General features: G+C 36.3%; 2 protein-coding genes across 2 annotated transcripts in view; one reads left to right on the forward strand and one right to left on the reverse strand.

Annotated features, from left to right (window-relative positions):
• The window catches only part of LOC116293026 (atrial natriuretic peptide receptor 1), a 39956-nt gene extending 21569 nt beyond the window's left edge, over window positions 1-18387 (forward strand). Inside the window, exons 7-29 of the mRNA XM_031700410.2 lie at window positions 473-1164; window positions 4562-4889; window positions 5339-5504; window positions 6278-6437; window positions 7412-7544; window positions 7821-7910; window positions 8496-8669; window positions 8843-8921; window positions 9264-9381; window positions 9691-9774; window positions 10017-10094; window positions 10311-10415; window positions 10488-10559; window positions 10634-10793; window positions 11261-11410; window positions 11966-12149; window positions 12461-12601; window positions 12862-12985; window positions 13165-13233; window positions 13312-13489; window positions 13710-13808; window positions 14378-14469; window positions 15172-18387. Of these exons, the coding sequence (XP_031556270.2) occupies window positions 793-1164; window positions 4562-4889; window positions 5339-5504; window positions 6278-6437; window positions 7412-7544; window positions 7821-7910; window positions 8496-8669; window positions 8843-8921; window positions 9264-9381; window positions 9691-9774; window positions 10017-10094; window positions 10311-10415; window positions 10488-10559; window positions 10634-10793; window positions 11261-11410; window positions 11966-12149; window positions 12461-12601; window positions 12862-12985; window positions 13165-13233; window positions 13312-13489; window positions 13710-13808; window positions 14378-14469; window positions 15172-15405 (3390 nt within the window). The 5' untranslated portion in view covers window positions 473-792 and the 3' untranslated portion in view covers window positions 15406-18387. The remainder of the gene's footprint in view (window positions 1-472; window positions 1165-4561; window positions 4890-5338; window positions 5505-6277; window positions 6438-7411; window positions 7545-7820; window positions 7911-8495; window positions 8670-8842; window positions 8922-9263; window positions 9382-9690; window positions 9775-10016; window positions 10095-10310; window positions 10416-10487; window positions 10560-10633; window positions 10794-11260; window positions 11411-11965; window positions 12150-12460; window positions 12602-12861; window positions 12986-13164; window positions 13234-13311; window positions 13490-13709; window positions 13809-14377; window positions 14470-15171) is intronic.
• The window catches only part of LOC116293031 (zinc transporter ZIP11), a 51607-nt gene that overhangs the window by 22223 nt on the left and 10448 nt on the right, over window positions 1-18936 (reverse strand). The window contains exons 10-11 of the transcript XR_004196758.2: window positions 5494-5576; window positions 4548-4622 (exon numbers count right to left, since the gene is read on the reverse strand). The gene's annotated coding sequence lies outside the window, so the exon portion shown is untranslated. The remainder of the gene's footprint in view (window positions 1-4547; window positions 4623-5493; window positions 5577-18936) is intronic.

The raw sequence follows: 18936 nt of genomic DNA on the forward strand, positions 1-18936 counted from the left end.
CCGCTCTTTTATTCTAAATCAGCTGTGTGATTTTGGTATTTTTTCTCCCACATTTCCATATTTTTCAGTTTTTTCTTCTTTTTTTCCATCCATTTTTTAATCCTATGTAACACGTATATCTGAGTTAGAATGTACGAGTAAAGAGTGACCTACCATTAAAAAAGAATTCGCAGAACTTGGACACGCTCAATATTAATGGCAACAAAGCTATCTTAAACGGCATCTTGCGTCTTTCACCACTTTGGAAAAGCCACGAACACTTTCTGAATTACACTATTGAGGTGATAGTCCTGCTTGTCCATATGTCTAGCTTCTAATTCGTACTTGCAGACAAACTGTTAACAGGCTTGTCCTTGATGGAATCACTCATTGCATTAACATTTCTATCTCAACTAGTACTGTATGTCATTTTGGATTCTTGATATTACTTTGAATCGAAAGCATCATTTTTATTTATCTTTCAACAATACAGGTCATATCAAGGTCATTGTGAACCCAGTTGACAGCTTTACCAAGCGGGATCGTCGTGAACATGACAACTAGATGGTTTGGATGTTATGTCAGCTCCGAACATCTCTGGCATTCTGTCTGCTCGAATACACCAAATCATACCTCATAAACACCCAAGGATGTGAAAACCAGAACATTCAATACAAAGACTATTATTCGCGAATGATTACGACGAAGATTCATCAGTTACAGCTAAAACTCTAGAAATTGTCTCGGCAACTTCCCAAGGATTAGTATTCTTGAACATCATTTACCTTCAGAAGTTTGGACTACTTTGAAGGGATGAAAACACTATTCCTCGCGATAGTGATTTTCTTTTTGACATCAAGCCATGCATATGGAAAGGAATACAAACTAGGGCTTCTTATTCCATACGAAAATGTGGATTTTATCATTCGAAATTCCTACTTTGTCGGACAGAAGTACGCTGCTGCAATCACGTTGGCTGTGAAGGATGTAAACGAAAGGAAAGACCTTTTACCAAATGATAATTTAACTTTTGTGTGGAAAGATACAAAATGCAATGAGTTCACGACTTTGAGGCACCAAATAAACATGATTCATGATAATCTTACGGCGTTCATCGGCCCTGGATGTCACTGCAAGATGGCTGCCAAGAATGCTGCAGCGTTCAACAAGACCATGATATCTTATGTAAGTATTTACTGTGTATTCATTAAGAGGTATTCAAAGTTTCCAAACTAGTGAATCTTATATATACATAAAGCAAGTTCTAATAGGATTATTTTGTGTAATTTTCAGCTTAAAAGCAGTGTTATTTGCAAACAAAGTTGCAATATTCACTAGTTCATTCTAAGCTATTGTAACCTATCGTTTTTGTACAAGTCCGCATAACATAGATCCATATCACAACACGAGTTTTTTAAGTGTTCTTCCAAATCCTCTACTTATTCGAGTAAATCTTCAATAGTAGCCTGACTATTAATGCTACTGTAATGGCGAAAAACGAATTTTATCAAGGATGACTAAATCCTACAAGTTCAAGGGCATAATATGAAAAATAAGAACTTCCCAGAGCTGAAATCACTTATGTCTTCTATCGTGTGACACTTGAGACGTACTGAAACAGCAGGTATTCCTAGTAGATCAGTACCTTGAAATATAAACGTGAAATTTCCCTAGATCTTACTAAGTCAACCTCTAGTTTACTCGTGAAAAAGTCTAAATATACGACACTTACAAATTCCGTTAATTTATGGAAAATATTTAACGATTTCTTTTTGTTGATAAATGAGGCTAAAACGAGATTTTTTCAAAGCTTTGTAACTAGTTTGAATATTGACATTTGAACATGATTTATATCTACTTGGCTGGTTTCATGATATCCCAAATGATTTCCATAGCCCAAGGGCACTGTAATCTTCTGGGAATATTATTGCTGATAATTGAAAATCAATTAGTCTAGAACGCTTTAAAGTAGGCTTGGAAAACGCATTTGACTTTGACATGCCAACAAATAATTCCTATGAAATAATATATTAGCAGGTTATGAAGATCAATTACGAAGCGTAGTCTAGTTTATTCATGCGAAAATAGAAATGATAAAAAAGTATTGGTACATTGAAAAAGTTAATTAGCTATGATTGCCTTGACTTTATGATTAATTATGATTAATATTGTTTTAAAAATGATAATTTATCTTGGTTTTGTATGCAGCATTTAGCGTTACTAAGCTGCCATCGTCTTCACAGCGAAGTACAAAAAAAACTTCCAATATTTTATATAATTTTACGAGCCATTTCACGATATTACATCGGCGTAATCAAGTATAACCTGACATCAACTTCTTCCTAGTAATCCCATCTAGTCTAGGATGGTAATTGTTATTTGCACAAGGTCGGACAGCGGAATAAATGCTAAAGATAGCGCTGCATGACCTAAAACTGCATGAGCGATTTGCAAGGTGGATTGTAGGATGTGGAATATGATGTATTTTTGAGTTCCTGCTTATATACTCTAACCATTTTTTAAATTTAAATAGCGTCGCGCTCCTTAGAAATACTTTGTTTCAATGAATAAGAATGTGTAAAAATTATTTGTTCATATCACGAACTGGACATTATATCAAGAGGGGAAATATCAAAAATATATAGAATCACAAAGGAAAAGAAATTGGACTATTTATAAGTAAACAAATATATATATATATATATTGAAAATGTTAAAAACGAAAAGAATGAAAATTAATCACAAAGGAAAAGTAATTTAACTATTTTATAAACAAATGAAAATATAAAAAAATTCAAAATGTTGAAAACGGAAAGAATGAAAATTACGGTGTTTCACAGAGCTCCATCTTGGGGCCTAAATATTGATTCATTTCCTATGCCGCGTGATGTCTAATATATCTTTATCCGTCTTCCCCTACAGCTGTTTCTTTCCTGCGCGAAAAGACCTCGGTAGTATAGGAAGAGTTGATATTGATAAGGGTAATAGAAATTCGAGGAAGTCTTTTGAGATAATATTCTATAATTAAACTACGAGACAAGAAAAACATCGAAGATGGAAAGTGTCTTCCCGCTGGGTCACAGTTAAACGTCGATAATGAGATCCGACTCGATCAGACATGCTTTTTACATTACCAAACTAGTCGGGTTGATTTAATTCATTTGCTTCCAGGAAAGTTACGAAATTTTCCAATAATTCATGGTTTTGGATTTTAAGAAGATCCGACAACGATAGAAATCCAGATTTATTCTTTTTTGGGTTTTTCTGTGAAGGTGCCGGCACTGTGTGCTTGCCGCTACAAGCATTCATTAAATATTTAAACAGCTGTTAATCTTACCACTAACCGATACATGATTATAATACAATAAAATTAGTAAATTATAATACAGTAGTACCAGGATTTTCCCAAGTTCCAAAAAACCGCCATTTGATTGAACCCCCGAAACGTCGAGCCAAAAGACGAAATAATTAAAAAGCCGGTATTACGTTTTAATTTTACCAAAAACAAAGAAACAAAAAAAACATTAAAATTTAAATTAAAATAGAAATCCTAAGAAGCTGCCATTTTTTTTGCCAACTTCAACTTCAACTTGTTTATTTACACTTTTTATTATATACAGTTGTATATTTACTGGATATAATATACGAATACATATTGTAATACAAATGAAGGAAATTATATTATTTTAGGTAACGGTGTAGGGCGATTAAAGTAGCTTATGCTTTCTAGTTAATTGCCACCTTGCCTCCACTTGCCTCCACAGCGCAAAATTCCGGTTTTTTGGTATCAATTGGAAAAGGTTTGAAAAACAATTTCAGTTCAGTACTTTTTCTTAGCCATACGATATCTGTCAGTTAGAGATCGGCATTCGTGCGTTGGATGATTGGATCTCTCCTTCCGAGATTATCAACTTTATAAAACAATCTCTTAGATTAAACCCTGAAACAACCTCCGGGATGATCTACCTTGAATCAGGACACGGCTAACTTACTTACAGATCGAATGGCTAACTTACAGATTGAATCTTGAAACAACTTATGTTCTGATCAAAGTCAGGACACGGATATCTTACAGATTGAACATTAAGACAACCTCCGGTCTGATCATTCAGGACACGGCTAACTTACTTACAGATCGAACGGCTAACTTACTTACAGATCGAACGGCTAACTTACAGATTTGGGGAGAGAGGTACCCGGAAAAAATGCCTGGGCGTGGCATTTGCTGGACCGTGTGGTAGTCTTACCCAAGCTAGACCATAATGCCCTTCATGTGCTTCAACAAGAAAAAACCTAAACATTTTCATCCAATCAGAATCCTTGGCACAGGAACACAGCATGGGTATCGTCAAGATCACGACATGGCACGTCACATTCCGTCCAAAGTTTTTCATTCGCGCGAAACCTGTTCCAAACTGGAAAAACCAGTTTCTCCTGCTTTAAGACTCAAGTGCAAATTTACTAACCTACTATAATAATAATACTTAAATCCAAAAGATATTGACATTTAAAATGAGGAAAATGCGTTTATATTTATTGTGTGGTCCCCAAATTAATTTTATACTAACCTTTTATTTTTCAGATGTGCAGCAGTCCCGAACTCTCCAACAAGACAGAGTACCCAACATTTGCAAGGACATTTTCTGTGGACACAAAAATACTTCCTACTTTTATAGCAATTTTTAGGAAATTCCACTGGTCTAAGGTAGCGATAGTATACGAGCGACTTCAGAAGTACACTATGATGACTACGTATATGAGAAAGGAGTTTGCTAAACGTGGAATTCAAGTGACGTACACAGCTGGAGTTGAGAATCAAGGACATTATGATGAATCTTTGATATACAACGAGAAAAAATACGTAAAGGAATACGAGAATGTTATGGAGAATGTTAAGAAGAAAGCACGAAGTAAGTGGAGCACTAAAAATCATTTCTGAGAAAAAGGGGAACTTAATTTTCAAGTAACATTACAACCGCAGTACAAATATATATTTCATATATATTCTCATACACCATAAAAAGAAAAGCTTGCCCATTTAATTTATAAATATGATTGCTATTTTAGAAGTTCGGCGCCTGAATCACCCGAGGTTTTTTGATGTGAAATAGGATTTCATTTGATTCCTTTTTATATATTTTTTATTTGGATGCTGGGATATCTTATGGGATGACATTCGATTCCCATTTTTTTATTTTCTCTCATCCCCCCACCCCCACTTTTTCCGTCATGATCGGATGCTGGTTTAACATATAGGATTTTTGATTCCCATCTTTTCAATTGTGATCATGATGAAAGCATATAATATGGATTTGGAAGTGAACTTTATTTCATTCAATTCCCATTTTTTATTTTTCAGTTGTGATCATGATGACAGGATATCATATGGGATTGGAAGGGATATATCAAGCCAACAAGAGTGGGATGATCAATGGAGACTATGTATTCATTCTGTCTGAGATGAGACCCGTCATGTCAGGAACCAAAGACAAAAGCAACAAGTTATGGTTCTACCTTGGCATGCGGTAAGCTTGGTTGTATCTGCATTAACTGTTTTATACGGTGTCTAGTTGGGATGGAATTCTTCGTTACCCTCCCTGTAAAGAAAGAAATAACACTCATTAGAATAACAATGCAATTGAACATGTAAAGTTTAGTAACCTCTGGGCTGATCTAAGTCAGGGCATGGCTAGCTCACAGATCAAACCCTGAAACAACCTCTGGGCTGATCTAAGTCAGGGCATGGCTAACTCACAGATCAAACCCTGAAACAACCTCTGGGCTGATCTAAGTCAGGGCATGGCTAACTCACAGATCAAACCCTGAAACAACCTCTGGACTGATCTAAGTCAGGCCATGGCTAACTCACAGATCAAACCCTGCAACAACCTCTGGTCTGATCTAAGTCAGGGCACGGCTAACTCACAGATCAAACCCTGAAACAACCTCTTGGCTGATCTAAGTCAGGGCACGGCTAACTCACAGATCAAACTCTGGAACAAATGGACAAAAATGGACATTTGGTAAATTTTTGCTATATGTTCTTTTTAAGTTCGTTCTGTTATGTCCCTACTGAGCACATTTTACTTCATTTGCTATATTATTTATCATCTAGGCTTTTTAACCCTTTTTGGTGCTAAGCCTAATATCATTCATCGTCTTTTGCCCTTTTCCAACCTCACTTCACTGATATTTTCATAAAAGCAAAACCTCTTAAGTTTTCAAGTGTTATAATGCTGTCTGTACCACGCCAAACAAGACGTGCTGATTGTCACGTCCTTTTCTATTCTCGTCAAAGGTCCTTGTATTTAAGACGAGAGCTACAAGCCGGCTTAGTGATAACAGTCAAGAGTCCCAAAGGTCAAAGATACGATAAATTTGTCAAGGATTTAAGAACATGGACGTCTAAGGAGCCCTTCAACAGTGATATCTATGTCAACGCAACGTCTTTCTTTGAGGTATCTATTTATTTTAGGAACACAGTTTGTTTGGGACTATCTTAATCTTTCGGGGTACGTCAGTCGAAGTAGTTTTCACTTCGGTGGCAAGGAAGTTGAATTATCAAAAATACAGTTTGTTGAAAGTATGATGCCAGATGTCAAGACAGTGTTGGCATGGAAACACGTAATGAATCATCACCTTTTCTGTCTTCAGTAGATTGGATGGTACTTTCCCTGGGGGTGGGGGGTGGGGATGGGGAAAACAATGGCATCTTTATATCATCACTGCTCACTTTATCGTGTGAGTGGCTCGTTCAACTGAGGCCAAAATAGGGCGTCGATGATAACATCAAAACAGCGCGGAGAGAGAGGCAATTGAACCTTATCCTCGGAAGACGCAGGTTATTTTGAGTAGACAGAATGTCGTATGCCTGTTTAAATTAGTTTGCGCTAAATTTATTGCATAAGAAATTGCCTCGCGTGCTGTGATTGGTTGAAAGGATTGATGTCAATTTTGTACCGTACCCTGTGAAGTCTCAGTTAGACGTGAATCTACTACGGGGAATTTAGATCTTGAAGTTCGAATAATGGTTCGAAGTAATAATGTGTATGTGCGGGAAACGCGCATTATTGACATGTACAACTTGCATGTACACGGCACAACTTGCCGTAACATTGAAATGGCTTCTTATACAGCGGTTTTCGTATGAGTGGTAAAGGTACGGTACCGCAGGTACACGGTACAACATGCCGTAACACTGAAATGGCTTCCATACAGCGGATTCCATATTAGTGGGGAAAATGCGGTACTGACATTACCACACATACATGGTACGACATGCTGTAACATTGAAATGGCTTCCCAAAGTTTTCGAGTAATTCATGCAATCACAACGCGTAGTTACGGTAAGATACGTCACGGCTACATTGCAACTACGATTTCTCCGTGTTGTTTCCTGCGGAATCGAATTAATCCGTTATTATTGGTTCAGCCTACAGCATATGCAGCCTTCCTGTACGATGCCGTGTACCAGTTTGCTATCGCTCTTAACAAGACCCTAGCTAAAGGATTACCAGTCCAAGGATCTGTAATACTTCGTCAGATGCACAACATCTCCTTTGATAGTAAGTTTCCGGACGTCTTGTGTCATGAATACCATTGTGGCATTGAACCGGATTAAAAAAAAAACTATGGGGTACCTCAGCGATCGGCCATTGGGCCACTGAAATTTTTTATCATTCAAGCAAACATTTCGACAAATTATATCAGAATTGAAGTAGACTCAATATGAAAAATTTTTTTTTCATAAACCCGATGTTGATTACCAGGCCAGCCTATTCGGGTCCCAAAACCGGATTTTCAGAGCTGATAAAATGATATACTTTTTCTATATCATACAGGTATTCGAGGTTATCAAGTGCGCATGGACCAGAATGGTGACGCCGAATACAACATGACTCTTAAGAGTGTGCGAATGGAGAATGATAAATGTGAGGATAATGTGTCGGTTGTCATAGTAACAATTGCTGATATTGGTTGTCATGGTAACTGTAACGATAACCTGGCAATCATGGTAAAAATGTAGTCATGGTAAAATTGGTATTAGCAGTCACGGTAACAGTTCCGATAGTGTTGTCAAAGTGACTTCTAAGATTTGTGTTGAATATTGTATTTACTGTTACAGTAGGGATCGCGGAGGCAAGTGGCCTTACTCTTTTCAGCCAAAAATAAATTTTCACAAGGGATAGGTAGAACACGAGAGAAGTGTTAGGAGAAGCACGCCACATAGCAGGAAATAAAATAAAATGCAAAGGGTGCATGCGTGCTATGTGCTCTCATAAAGCACACACTCCCAACCAATCAGAATGCGAGATTTATAAAAGTTATTTTATAAAATAAATTTGTTACAATTGTCCCATCAAGACACTGGCATTTTTTTAGAGCCTCTAGTTTAAAATTTTCAGGGTAGTTGGGGCATTCCCTAGATCCCCTAGAATAGCTCCTCACTCAAAACTTGCATAAAGTCATTAGCATGTTAAATGTTACAATCATGGTAACTGTCTTGTTGTCTGCAGTGATAATGGATGAAGTGGGGACGTTCATGCCATCTGGGGATCCTGCTGGTAACATCGAATTGGTGTTTTCACCGGGCAAAAAAATACATTGGTTTAAAAAATGGCCTCCCCCAGATATGCCAAAGTGTGGTTTTGATGGCAAACTGTGCAACACGACCAAAGAAGAAAAAAAAGGTAAACAAAAACAGAGGGAAACTTGGAAAGAATTTAAAGTCCCAGACAACCATCCACTTGAATACTACTTTTTCAGTGGCAGCTTTACAAGTACCACCCTTCAACTCCCCCCTTCCAAAAAAATTATATAATATTTTCTATATTGACATATAACTTTGTACAATATTATTTAGATAACACGCATATTATTATTACTACTATTTCTGTGGTGCTTGGAGTATTGGCTGTTCTACTGATCGCCATATTATTCAGGTTGGTCTAGAGAATATATAATATACATATTGATTCAGTATCAATACATTATAGTTAGTTAATAATTATTATTATCTTCATTACTATTATTGATACTATGAACTTTGTTATTATCATTGTTTTTATATTATTATTAGTTTTATTAATATTAGTTTTCATTTCTCTACTACCATTAATATATTTATTACTCATTATCATTAATATATTTATTATTATGATAACTTAAGTTATTATTATTATTTTTTTTTTCAATTTTATTTATCACTTATGATTTTGAGATATTGGTAAATTATAAATTGATTAGCTTTAACTCTATTAATTTATTATTTTTGATTATCCCAGGCATTATAAAGTAGAGAGAGAGCTTAACAGTAGATTATGGAAGATCGAATACAATGAATTGTTCTTTGATCAAGGACGACGACGACGATCCGAAGCGTCACTAGCAAGCAGTCTGATGGTGAGCCATTCTGAATTAATACCACGTCTTACCAGTTAGCAGGGGAAAACTTTCAAATTGGAAAAAAACTTGTCATCGCTAATCACCATCGCAAGCACAGCAGTGGCGAATCTCAACAGGGTCAAACTGAAAGCATGAGAAGGCGCATCTTGCAGCCACTATATCCATGTATATGAAGTTTGAGCACATTGCGAAAAACCCTCAAATAAAGAGAAACTTAACTAACTCTACTCACATGAATAGACTCTGGGAATCTAAAATAGTTTTTAACTTGCAAGTCCAAGTTTTTAACCCAGTTTTTGTGCACAGAGGCTGACAGATGAAGGCGAGAACTTACCACTGATTGATTATCCAATAGACGGTGAGAAATCAACTTCTGTAGCTCATTACAAGGTAATTATATTAAAGTAATATTAGTAGTATTGGTAAATAGGTCTGTACATATTGGTAAATAGGTCTGTACATGTCGTGGTGTAGCATCGCGGCTAGTTGTAGCCACAAAACTACAGTAAGCAGTCCATGCTAGTTTGTTAATATGTTGGGTAAATTATGGCACGTACAAATCTTAGTATGGAACTTAGTAAGACTGTGATAATCATGAGTATTTATTAGTGTTCAATGTCTTGTCTTTGCAGTGCAACGTGGTGACAGTAGCACGTCTTCCTATCCGTTCTATCGACGTTAACAGACAGGTTTTGCTGGAAATGAAACAGGTATGACGCATTCTACATCTTTCTACACTGATTTCAAAACATTCAGGAGAATTGCGAATTGTTTACACACATCCTCTCTACATAAGCTTTGTGCGCATGCAAATATCAAATGTTAATTTGAGGATACTGGAATTATGTGATACACTCCTATATTTTGACTGTAACGCCATCTCAAGCAATTAATAATATTATTATTTACTAATGTTTAATCCTCAGATGCGTGATATACGACATGACAACTTAAATCAATTCTTAGGAGTATGCATAGGCCCACCCAGCGTTTGTATTGTCATGCAATACTGCTCTAGAGGAAGTCTACAGGTAATCTACCAATACTCCTTGTTGTTATGTGGTTACTATGGTGATAACAAATTGATGTTTCCTTCTCCATAGGATATTTTAGAGAATGAAGAAGTAAAACTTGATATTGTCTTCATAGCATCTCTTGTTTCTGACGTTGTCAAGGTAAGGCTACTTGGCAGTGATGAGCCACCTTAATTCCAAGAAAGATATTTAATTGGTTTTGTTTCCTTGTACAGGGAATGGAATATATTCATAACTCAGACCTCCGTTCCCATGGAAACCTTAAATCTTCTAACTGTCTCGTTGACAGTCGATGGGTTTTGAAAATCACAGATTATGGTTTACCATCGATTAGAGCGCGGGCGAGGAAGGTCAACACAGAGATAAACTGGCAAGGTATGAGTAATAACACCATGGATTAGAGTTCATATGTTTGAGAGGTTCAGGAGAAATCTTGGAATTATCTTGAGAATGATTTTTGATGGTGATGATGATGATGATACTGATGTTGGACAGGTACTGAAGAGGATGATTGTGATAAAGTAGGGAATAATCATACACTATTGGATAATAATAGTGTTGACAATGAAAGTGGTAGTGGTGAAGACAATGATGTAGGGCATGTAGTAATGCCAGTGTTGATTGTAATGATGTGATGTAAATGATGAGTGATGGTGATGATGTAAAAGATGATGATGATGGATAAAGGTGGTGGTGATAGAAATGATAGATGATAATTGTGATGATGATGACGATAATGGTCTTGATGGCAGTAGTGAGTGATGATGGAGGTGATGGTGGTGTTTAGTGATGTTTATAAATCCAGTACTATATTTGAATACTACTTTTGAATTTTTCTTTAGATTTGCTGTGGGTTGCTCCAGAAATCCTGAGGATGCCGATTCGTCCCGCCAAGGGAACCCAGAAGGGTGATGTGTACAGTTTTGGCATCATGTTGCAAGAGTTTCATACCAGAGAAGGTCCATTCAGTGGTGACTACATGGAACCAAAATGTAAGGGGCAATAAATGACCAGTCTATTTGTAAGAATGAGCTTCTTAATCGCTCTGCCATATTCAAGTTTTCTGACTGGATTATCAGTGATTTTGCACATTGTCTTATGAATTGATGAGATATCGTCACCTCAGTGCCATTACAATGCTGTCCAGCTTGACTTTTTTACATGGCAATGATTTTGCAAAAGTAAAGCTCTTTCCTTAGAAAGCAAACACAGTGCATTATGGTCTAGCTTGGTTACAATTATCTTTTTTTTTATCATGTCATATAATGGACCTTTATCACACGGCGGCCATGTTTATTCTCATGAGAATAAAAACCTTTGTTTCCCCAGCATAAATTAATTCTCAAGCGCTTGAATTTGAGGCTATGCGTGGTGGAATCTATTGTTCAATCCAATATGGCTGCCGCGTGAATAAGGCCCATGGTGTTTAAACAAAAGCTAGTACCACAATGCATCATGTTTATCCAACTCTGAAAAAGCTTATGTCTCTTAACATGTTTATTCAAAATTATACTAATAACTATTAATAAATAATTTATCTATTGTAGCAATTGTAGAGAAGGTCCGGGCAGGAGAGTTTCCTCCATTTCGCCCTGTTGTACCTAATCTGATCAGTGGAGCAGAAGAGCTCCGAGACGTGATGAAACAATGCTGGCAGGAGGAGCCAAACGACAGACCAGATTTTAACGAGATTAAAAAGAGTATTAATAAAATAGTAGTTAGTAGTGGCATGTAAGTATATCTCACTTTAACAAGAATTATAAAAATATTAAGTATTGTATTTAAATAAATTATATGTTTAAAAATACTAGAATTGAAGTAAGGAATCATAAAATTACTTGAAATGTTTGTCTCTGAAATAAAATACTTTGAAATAATTCACAAACATTTCGAATCGTGAACACGGATCTAATGTTTATTTATATTTTATTTCAGACAAAAGTTAAAATAATTAGACTATAAATTAGCAGGGGAAATCAAGCTTTTCTGTATATTAGCTGTATTGTATTCCTAATTTGTTGCTGTGTTTTTAATTTGTTTAGGAAAAGAAATATTTTTGATAATATGGTACAAATGATGGAAAAATATGCAGATAACTTAGAAGAATTAGTAGCTGAGAAAACTGTTCAACTTATGGATGAGAAGAGAAAAACAGATGCTTTATTAGAAAGTATATTACCAAGGTAACTCCGCTGATAAAAATATCCACAGATAGAACATGTATTGTATAGCAATAAGGTATACTGCAGACTAGCTGTGCAAGAGCATTCAGAAAGTTCCCACCTTGACAATGGCAGAAGTCATAAGCAATTTATAACTTTACATTAATCAAATGTACAGTCCTGAGTCCTCAACTACTACTACTTTACAAAGGCTCCCTTAAGAAATAAAAGTGATTTGCTATCAATTAATAGCATTCTTGGTCATGATTGTTTGCCTACAGACCTGTAGCAGAGCAGCTCAAGAAAGGAAAGTCTGTCGAAGCGGAAAGTTTCCATGAAGTAACAATCTACTTTAGTGATATTGTAGGATTCACAAGTCTAAGTGCTGAGAGTACACCCATGCAGGTACTATATCACATCTTGTCATACAACCTTGTCACGCAACATGATGTCACACAACATTATGTCATGCAATATGATGTTACGCAATGTGAAGTCAAACATTTCCTTGTTTTTCAATGAATGTGTTGGGACAAGATGACTTGATCACGAAAGAATGCTAAAGTTAATATCTCTTAATTTAGGTTGTCACACTTCTAAATGATTTATACACATTATTTGATGACATTATTCAAGAATATGATGTATATAAGGTGTGTATACATTTAACAATATAATTTTAATTGAAACTAGACCGTACACTTACAACTATTATGTACAATTTGTCACAGGTTGAGACGATAGGTGATGCATATATGGTCGTCAGTGGTCTACCTATACGTAATGGTAGACGTCACGCAGGTGAAATATGTAGGATGGCGTTACATCTGCTTGAAGCTGTATCCATGAACTTTGTTGTACGACACAAGCAGGATTACAAGCTTCAACTTCGTGTTGGGGTCCATAGTGGTATGTTGTTTTAACCTAAGGGAAGGATATTTAAAACTGTTGGTCCTTATAATTGTTTCATGTCCAGTGGAATGAACAATGCTTAATTGACTTTAAATTGCTGGTGGGGAAGAGTAGAGTGAAAATATATGAATCCCTTTCTCTTACATTGATTGTTGGAATACCATTACCACTCGCAACATGTAACAATGAATATTGCTCTTCTTGGTTCTTGTCTCAGGTCCAGTTGTGGCTGGTGTTGTGGGGAATACCATGGCTCGATACTGTCTCTTTGGGGATACTGTCAATACTGCATCAAGAATGGAAGCCAATGGAGAACGTAAGGAATTGTTATCAATACCCTGAAACAGCCTCTGGGCTGATCTAAGTCAGGACACGACTAACTCACAGATCGAACACTAAAACAGCCTCCGAGCTGATCTAAGTCAGGGCACAGCTAACTCACAGATATAACTTTGAAACAACCTCTGAGCTGATCTAAGTCAGGGCACAGCTAACTCACAGATCGAACTGTGAAACAGCCTCTGGGCTGATCTAAGTCAGGCCATGACTAACTCACAGATCGAACTGTGAGACAGCCTCTGAGCTGATCAAAGTCAGGACACTGCTAACTCAGAGAACCCAAAGATAATCCCTTTAATCAAGGGAGAGATATAACAAATTCTACTCTCATTTGATGCAGTGTCCAGGAATCAAACCTGAAACCTTAGTGGTGAGAGGCATGTGTACAACACTGCTATGCCACCCTTGATTCCCTACGAGTGTTTGTTTTGATGCCTAACAAACTTCTAGATACCCATTTGATGCCGGCATAATTAACTAAGAAATACATTTCCTGTTTTGTTGTGTGTGGAAATATCTTAATACATAAATAAATGCTGTTTTTAGCTTTGAAGATTCATATTAGTGAGGTAACAAAAGAAATCTTAGAAGAACTTGGTGGATTTGTGGTCGAGACTAGAGGACAAGTTTACCTTAAGGTATGAAGTATATGCCTGTCATCATCATCATCATTATGAATTGATCATCACTATCATTAACACCACCATCTTTCATCCACTAACCCTGATCATGATTATTACCAATCATCATAACAATCAAGATTATAGGTACCCTTGACACTATTATCATTGCTAACACCACCACCAGTGCCATGCTCATCATCATCAGTTATCATCATCATCACGATCAATATCATCAGCAGCAATTGTCACCATCATCAGTCACAATCATCACCATCAATATCATCAGCAGCCAATGTCACCATCAACAGTCATCATCATCACCATCATCATCAACAGCATCATCATCATCAATATCATCAGCACCATCAATATCATCAGCAGCAATTGTCACCATCATCAAACATCATCATCACCATCAATATCATCAGCAGCAATTGTCACCACCATCATCAGTCATCATCATCAATATCATCAGCAGCCAATGTCACCATCATCACCACCACCACCATCATTGCCAGTCATCATCATCATCACCAACATCATCAACAGCATCACCATCATCACCAGCACCATCATCACCAGCACCATCATCCTCATCATCATCACCATCATCATCATCACCAGTCATCATCACCATCAACAGCATCTTCATTAGTCATCTTTATCTTCACCATCATTACAATCTATGTAATTACCCCATCTTGCATCATGTTTCAGGGTAAAGGTAATGTTGAGACATACTGGTTGAAGAGTGCCCTCAAAAGACACGACAGCAAACCAACCCTGCGAGTCTACACAGCAAATGAACAACCACAGCTATTGAACATCTTCAACACTCCTTCCAGCTCTCCTGTCCTCATAAGGAACACAAACTTTAAGAAGTCTATAAGATCTAGAAATGGTCAAATTCCGAGTGGTAAAAGCAGTGCAAACCAAACTCCAGTCATATAAATGGTTTGTTTACTGTGTGTTGGTCATAATGGATATGCTTGCTGGTTCTAAGTATATCAAAGTCATCTGTCTGTAGACCTCAGCTTCTTGTTAATATGGCATTTTATCTTCAGGATAAGGTGTTTTCACAATCAGGGGTATGGATTACTGACAGGGATTGGTTTGAAGACTGAAGTACTTGAGGTCTATTGGATGCTTCCTACGTGGTGATGCACAATAATAAATGCCATTCAAACTTCTTCTGGATATGGCATCCTATAAATAAGAATATGGATTTATGGACAATTTGATTTATGGACAATTTGCCTTGTATTCACTTGAGGTGGAATCACACAAACCTATCGTCATGTAAAAGACCTTTGCTACATGGCTTTCCTAAACACTGCCGACACCTCCCTAAGATATCATCCTACTTCAAGGAACACAGGTATCTAAAACATGGAACATGGTTTATGGGTGTTTTTGTACATTGGGTGTACATTGTTTTCTAACGCGATACGTGGCTTATGAAATAAGAACACCTCAATAAAAGATCAGATAGAGAGAAGATTTCACGAACCAGTGCTATGGACATGACAATATCTGGAATCAATTTCAGTGTAACAGTTATTCAACATTAAGGACTATCATCTTATTGTCAGTGCACATGGAGTATGGCAGTTGCTGCTGATCTTTGGTCCATATGTATATCATGGGAGAACCATCCTGGACTTTCTAAGTGGAAGCCATTCCAGTGTCTGATTTTTATCATCGTATTGTCAGTGCACGCACGTACAATCACATGTTCTTACATATTTAACAAATAAAACAGCTTTTTCTATGCTCTGTTCAGTAATAAAGCATGCAGGAAGTGACATAAGCACGAAAGAAGTGTAAGGAGAGGCTTCTCACACAGTTTCGTGCTAACGGCACTTCCTTAGTGCTTTATTACTGAATGGAGCACGGAAAAAGCAGTTTGATTTGTTATATAGTTACTAATTTTATTTCGGTATTGAATTTATTTTTGCAAAAAGAAAGGTTCAGGATCGTGTGTGCGGATGCCGTCAGCAATGTGCTCTGTTCATTAACGAAGCACAGTTTGGACCAATCAGAACATGCCTACTTTCCTAACTATATAAAAGGAAAAGGAAATACATTGCTACAAACAACCATATTTGACAATCTTAGTCATATGACTGTATATATATAAGGACATGCTACTAAATATGAGCATATGGAAATTCAAGTCAAGTCACTCTAACATATTATTATAGTAATTATACAGCTTCTCATTAATCCCATGTGGGTAACTGTCCAATTATTTTCTTAATTGGACAGGTCTTGTTGATATGGGATTAATTAGGCAGCTATATAATTAATAGGTAATGGGATTTCCTGCTGCCCAATCAAGAAATAATTAGACTCGAAAAATTCCTCTGACTGCGAAATAGGACTCGGCCTACGGCCTCATCCAATTTTGTCAGTCCTCGAAATTTCCTCGTCCAATTATTTCTTACTTGGACAGCATGGAGTCCTATTACATATGCTAACTGCATCACCAGCACGACTATAATAATTATAATAATTATTAGAAATCTTAATCAAATGACTCTACATATAAATAAATATAGCACAAAGCATGGCCATATTTGGGATATGAACTAATATACTATAGTAACATTATCAAAGAAAAAACTTCTACTAAGAAGAAGGAAAAGAAAGTATAACATAGATTAAACAAAATATTTAAATTATATTATGTAATAATTTAAATTATTCTTACATAGAATGAAAATGATTTCAAATAGATAAATATACCCTACATATTAGCTTTCCTTCTCAGATCATAGAAATACACCCATCAATTCTTAATACACCAGTTTCACATTCAATGCATACTGCTTTTTTTGAAGGCCAAAGGCTCGTTTGCACAGGCTTAGCCTTGTTTATAAGTCAGCTATTCACAGATACCATTAAAAGTCTGTCGGATTTTGAAACATTGGTATTGTTCATTAGGACATTCTTTACGATACAGCTTTGTGAATTATTTACTCTTAAGCGAGGCTCAGCCTGTGCAGATGAGACTTTAGTACAAACAGTATTTACCGAATGAGAAAATGGACTATTGCTTGATCAATGTTGTCTTAAAATTTAATTTGAAAATTCAAGATTGTAGCATACCTGTTAACTTCATATGTTTTATGCATGGAATTCAATGAAAAGTCATATTTTCAAGAGGGTTAGGAATTTTCATTTTTTGGAAAGAGTTAGGCAACCACCCATGGTACCAGATGTTGCTACTAACATACTGGCATGTGTGATTGCAAAAAGGGCATTTTGTGCATCCCAAAAGTGCATGCATGAAACGAACCGATGCATGAAATCGAATTGAAATATGGCGATCAATTTAAATAACTGCAATTCTACACTGACTAGACTGCGAGCTAAGTCCCTCTATTTTCCTTGGTCACCACCCCCAGGGACTTTTGACTCTTAACCAATCCTCCTCAACCAATCGACACAGACAGACAGACGGACAGTGACCAAGGGAAATAGAGGGACTTAACTCGCAGTCTATACACTGACTAGCAACTGACTAGCCTCTCATACATGTGAAAACGGCTTTATGTTTCCACATGAACACGTGGCTACTAGCCGGTCGCTGGTCAGTGCAGAACAATAGTTATTCAAATTAACCACATTTCAATTAAGTGTATACAAAGCAAATTCATATTCTCTAGAACCCATAACCTCTAAAAAGATTGTACATTAAAAAGTGACCCCTCTAGAAAAACTCTGCCACCGTGTGACAAGATGATCTACACACTTGTAGAATACATCAATAAATACTCAATAAAATATAAATATCATTGCAGTTTTCACTTGCTGCCATTATAAACATTTTACCCTGCATGACAGGCTTGTTTTGAAAGCTTATTTTGTTAATGTAATTATATATAAAAACTATGAAAAACCTTTGAAATTAAAAATTATTTAAAAATACTTGTAATTTGTTAATGAATTGAGAGTGTCATCCACAGAAGACTTGAACCTTTAAATGACCTTACAGTAATCCTGAATCTCGTATAAGTTTCCCATCTCAATATCACTGTGATTTGATATAACAGTAGCACCATTTTTGCTTTGCCTGGTGCCTTGCTTAAAGAACAGTGTATGCTGAATAGATATCGTTGTGTGACTGACCGACACTAAAAACGGATGCGAGGGAGACTATGCAGCTAGTTGTCTGTTCAATGAAGGGTGTGTGCTGAATAGAGGCTTCTTTTACAGTGAATATGGAAAGAAATGCTTGGGAACTAAGAGCTAGCTGACCATTTAATAATCAATGTAGTTAATAAATTTTTGAGCTTCTGGTATTTTTATCAACACTTTTTTAATCCAAGAACATGGAAAAAAAATTTTTTTTTTTTATTGTAGGAGAAAAATTAAACATTATTTTGATGTAAACTTCAAATGTTCAGTGGCTATGTTTATTTTTAGTGTTTATTTTACTATGATAATGATTATTATATAGGTACCAGTATTTAAATT

The sequence above is a fragment of the Actinia tenebrosa genome, unplaced genomic scaffold, assembly GCF_029948245.1.
Source record: "Actinia tenebrosa isolate PJP-AT-01 unplaced genomic scaffold, QUT_ActTen_1.0 PGA_scaffold0__85_contigs__length_37466705, whole genome shotgun sequence".
Lineage (NCBI taxonomy): Eukaryota > Metazoa > Cnidaria > Anthozoa > Actiniaria > Actiniidae > Actinia > Actinia tenebrosa.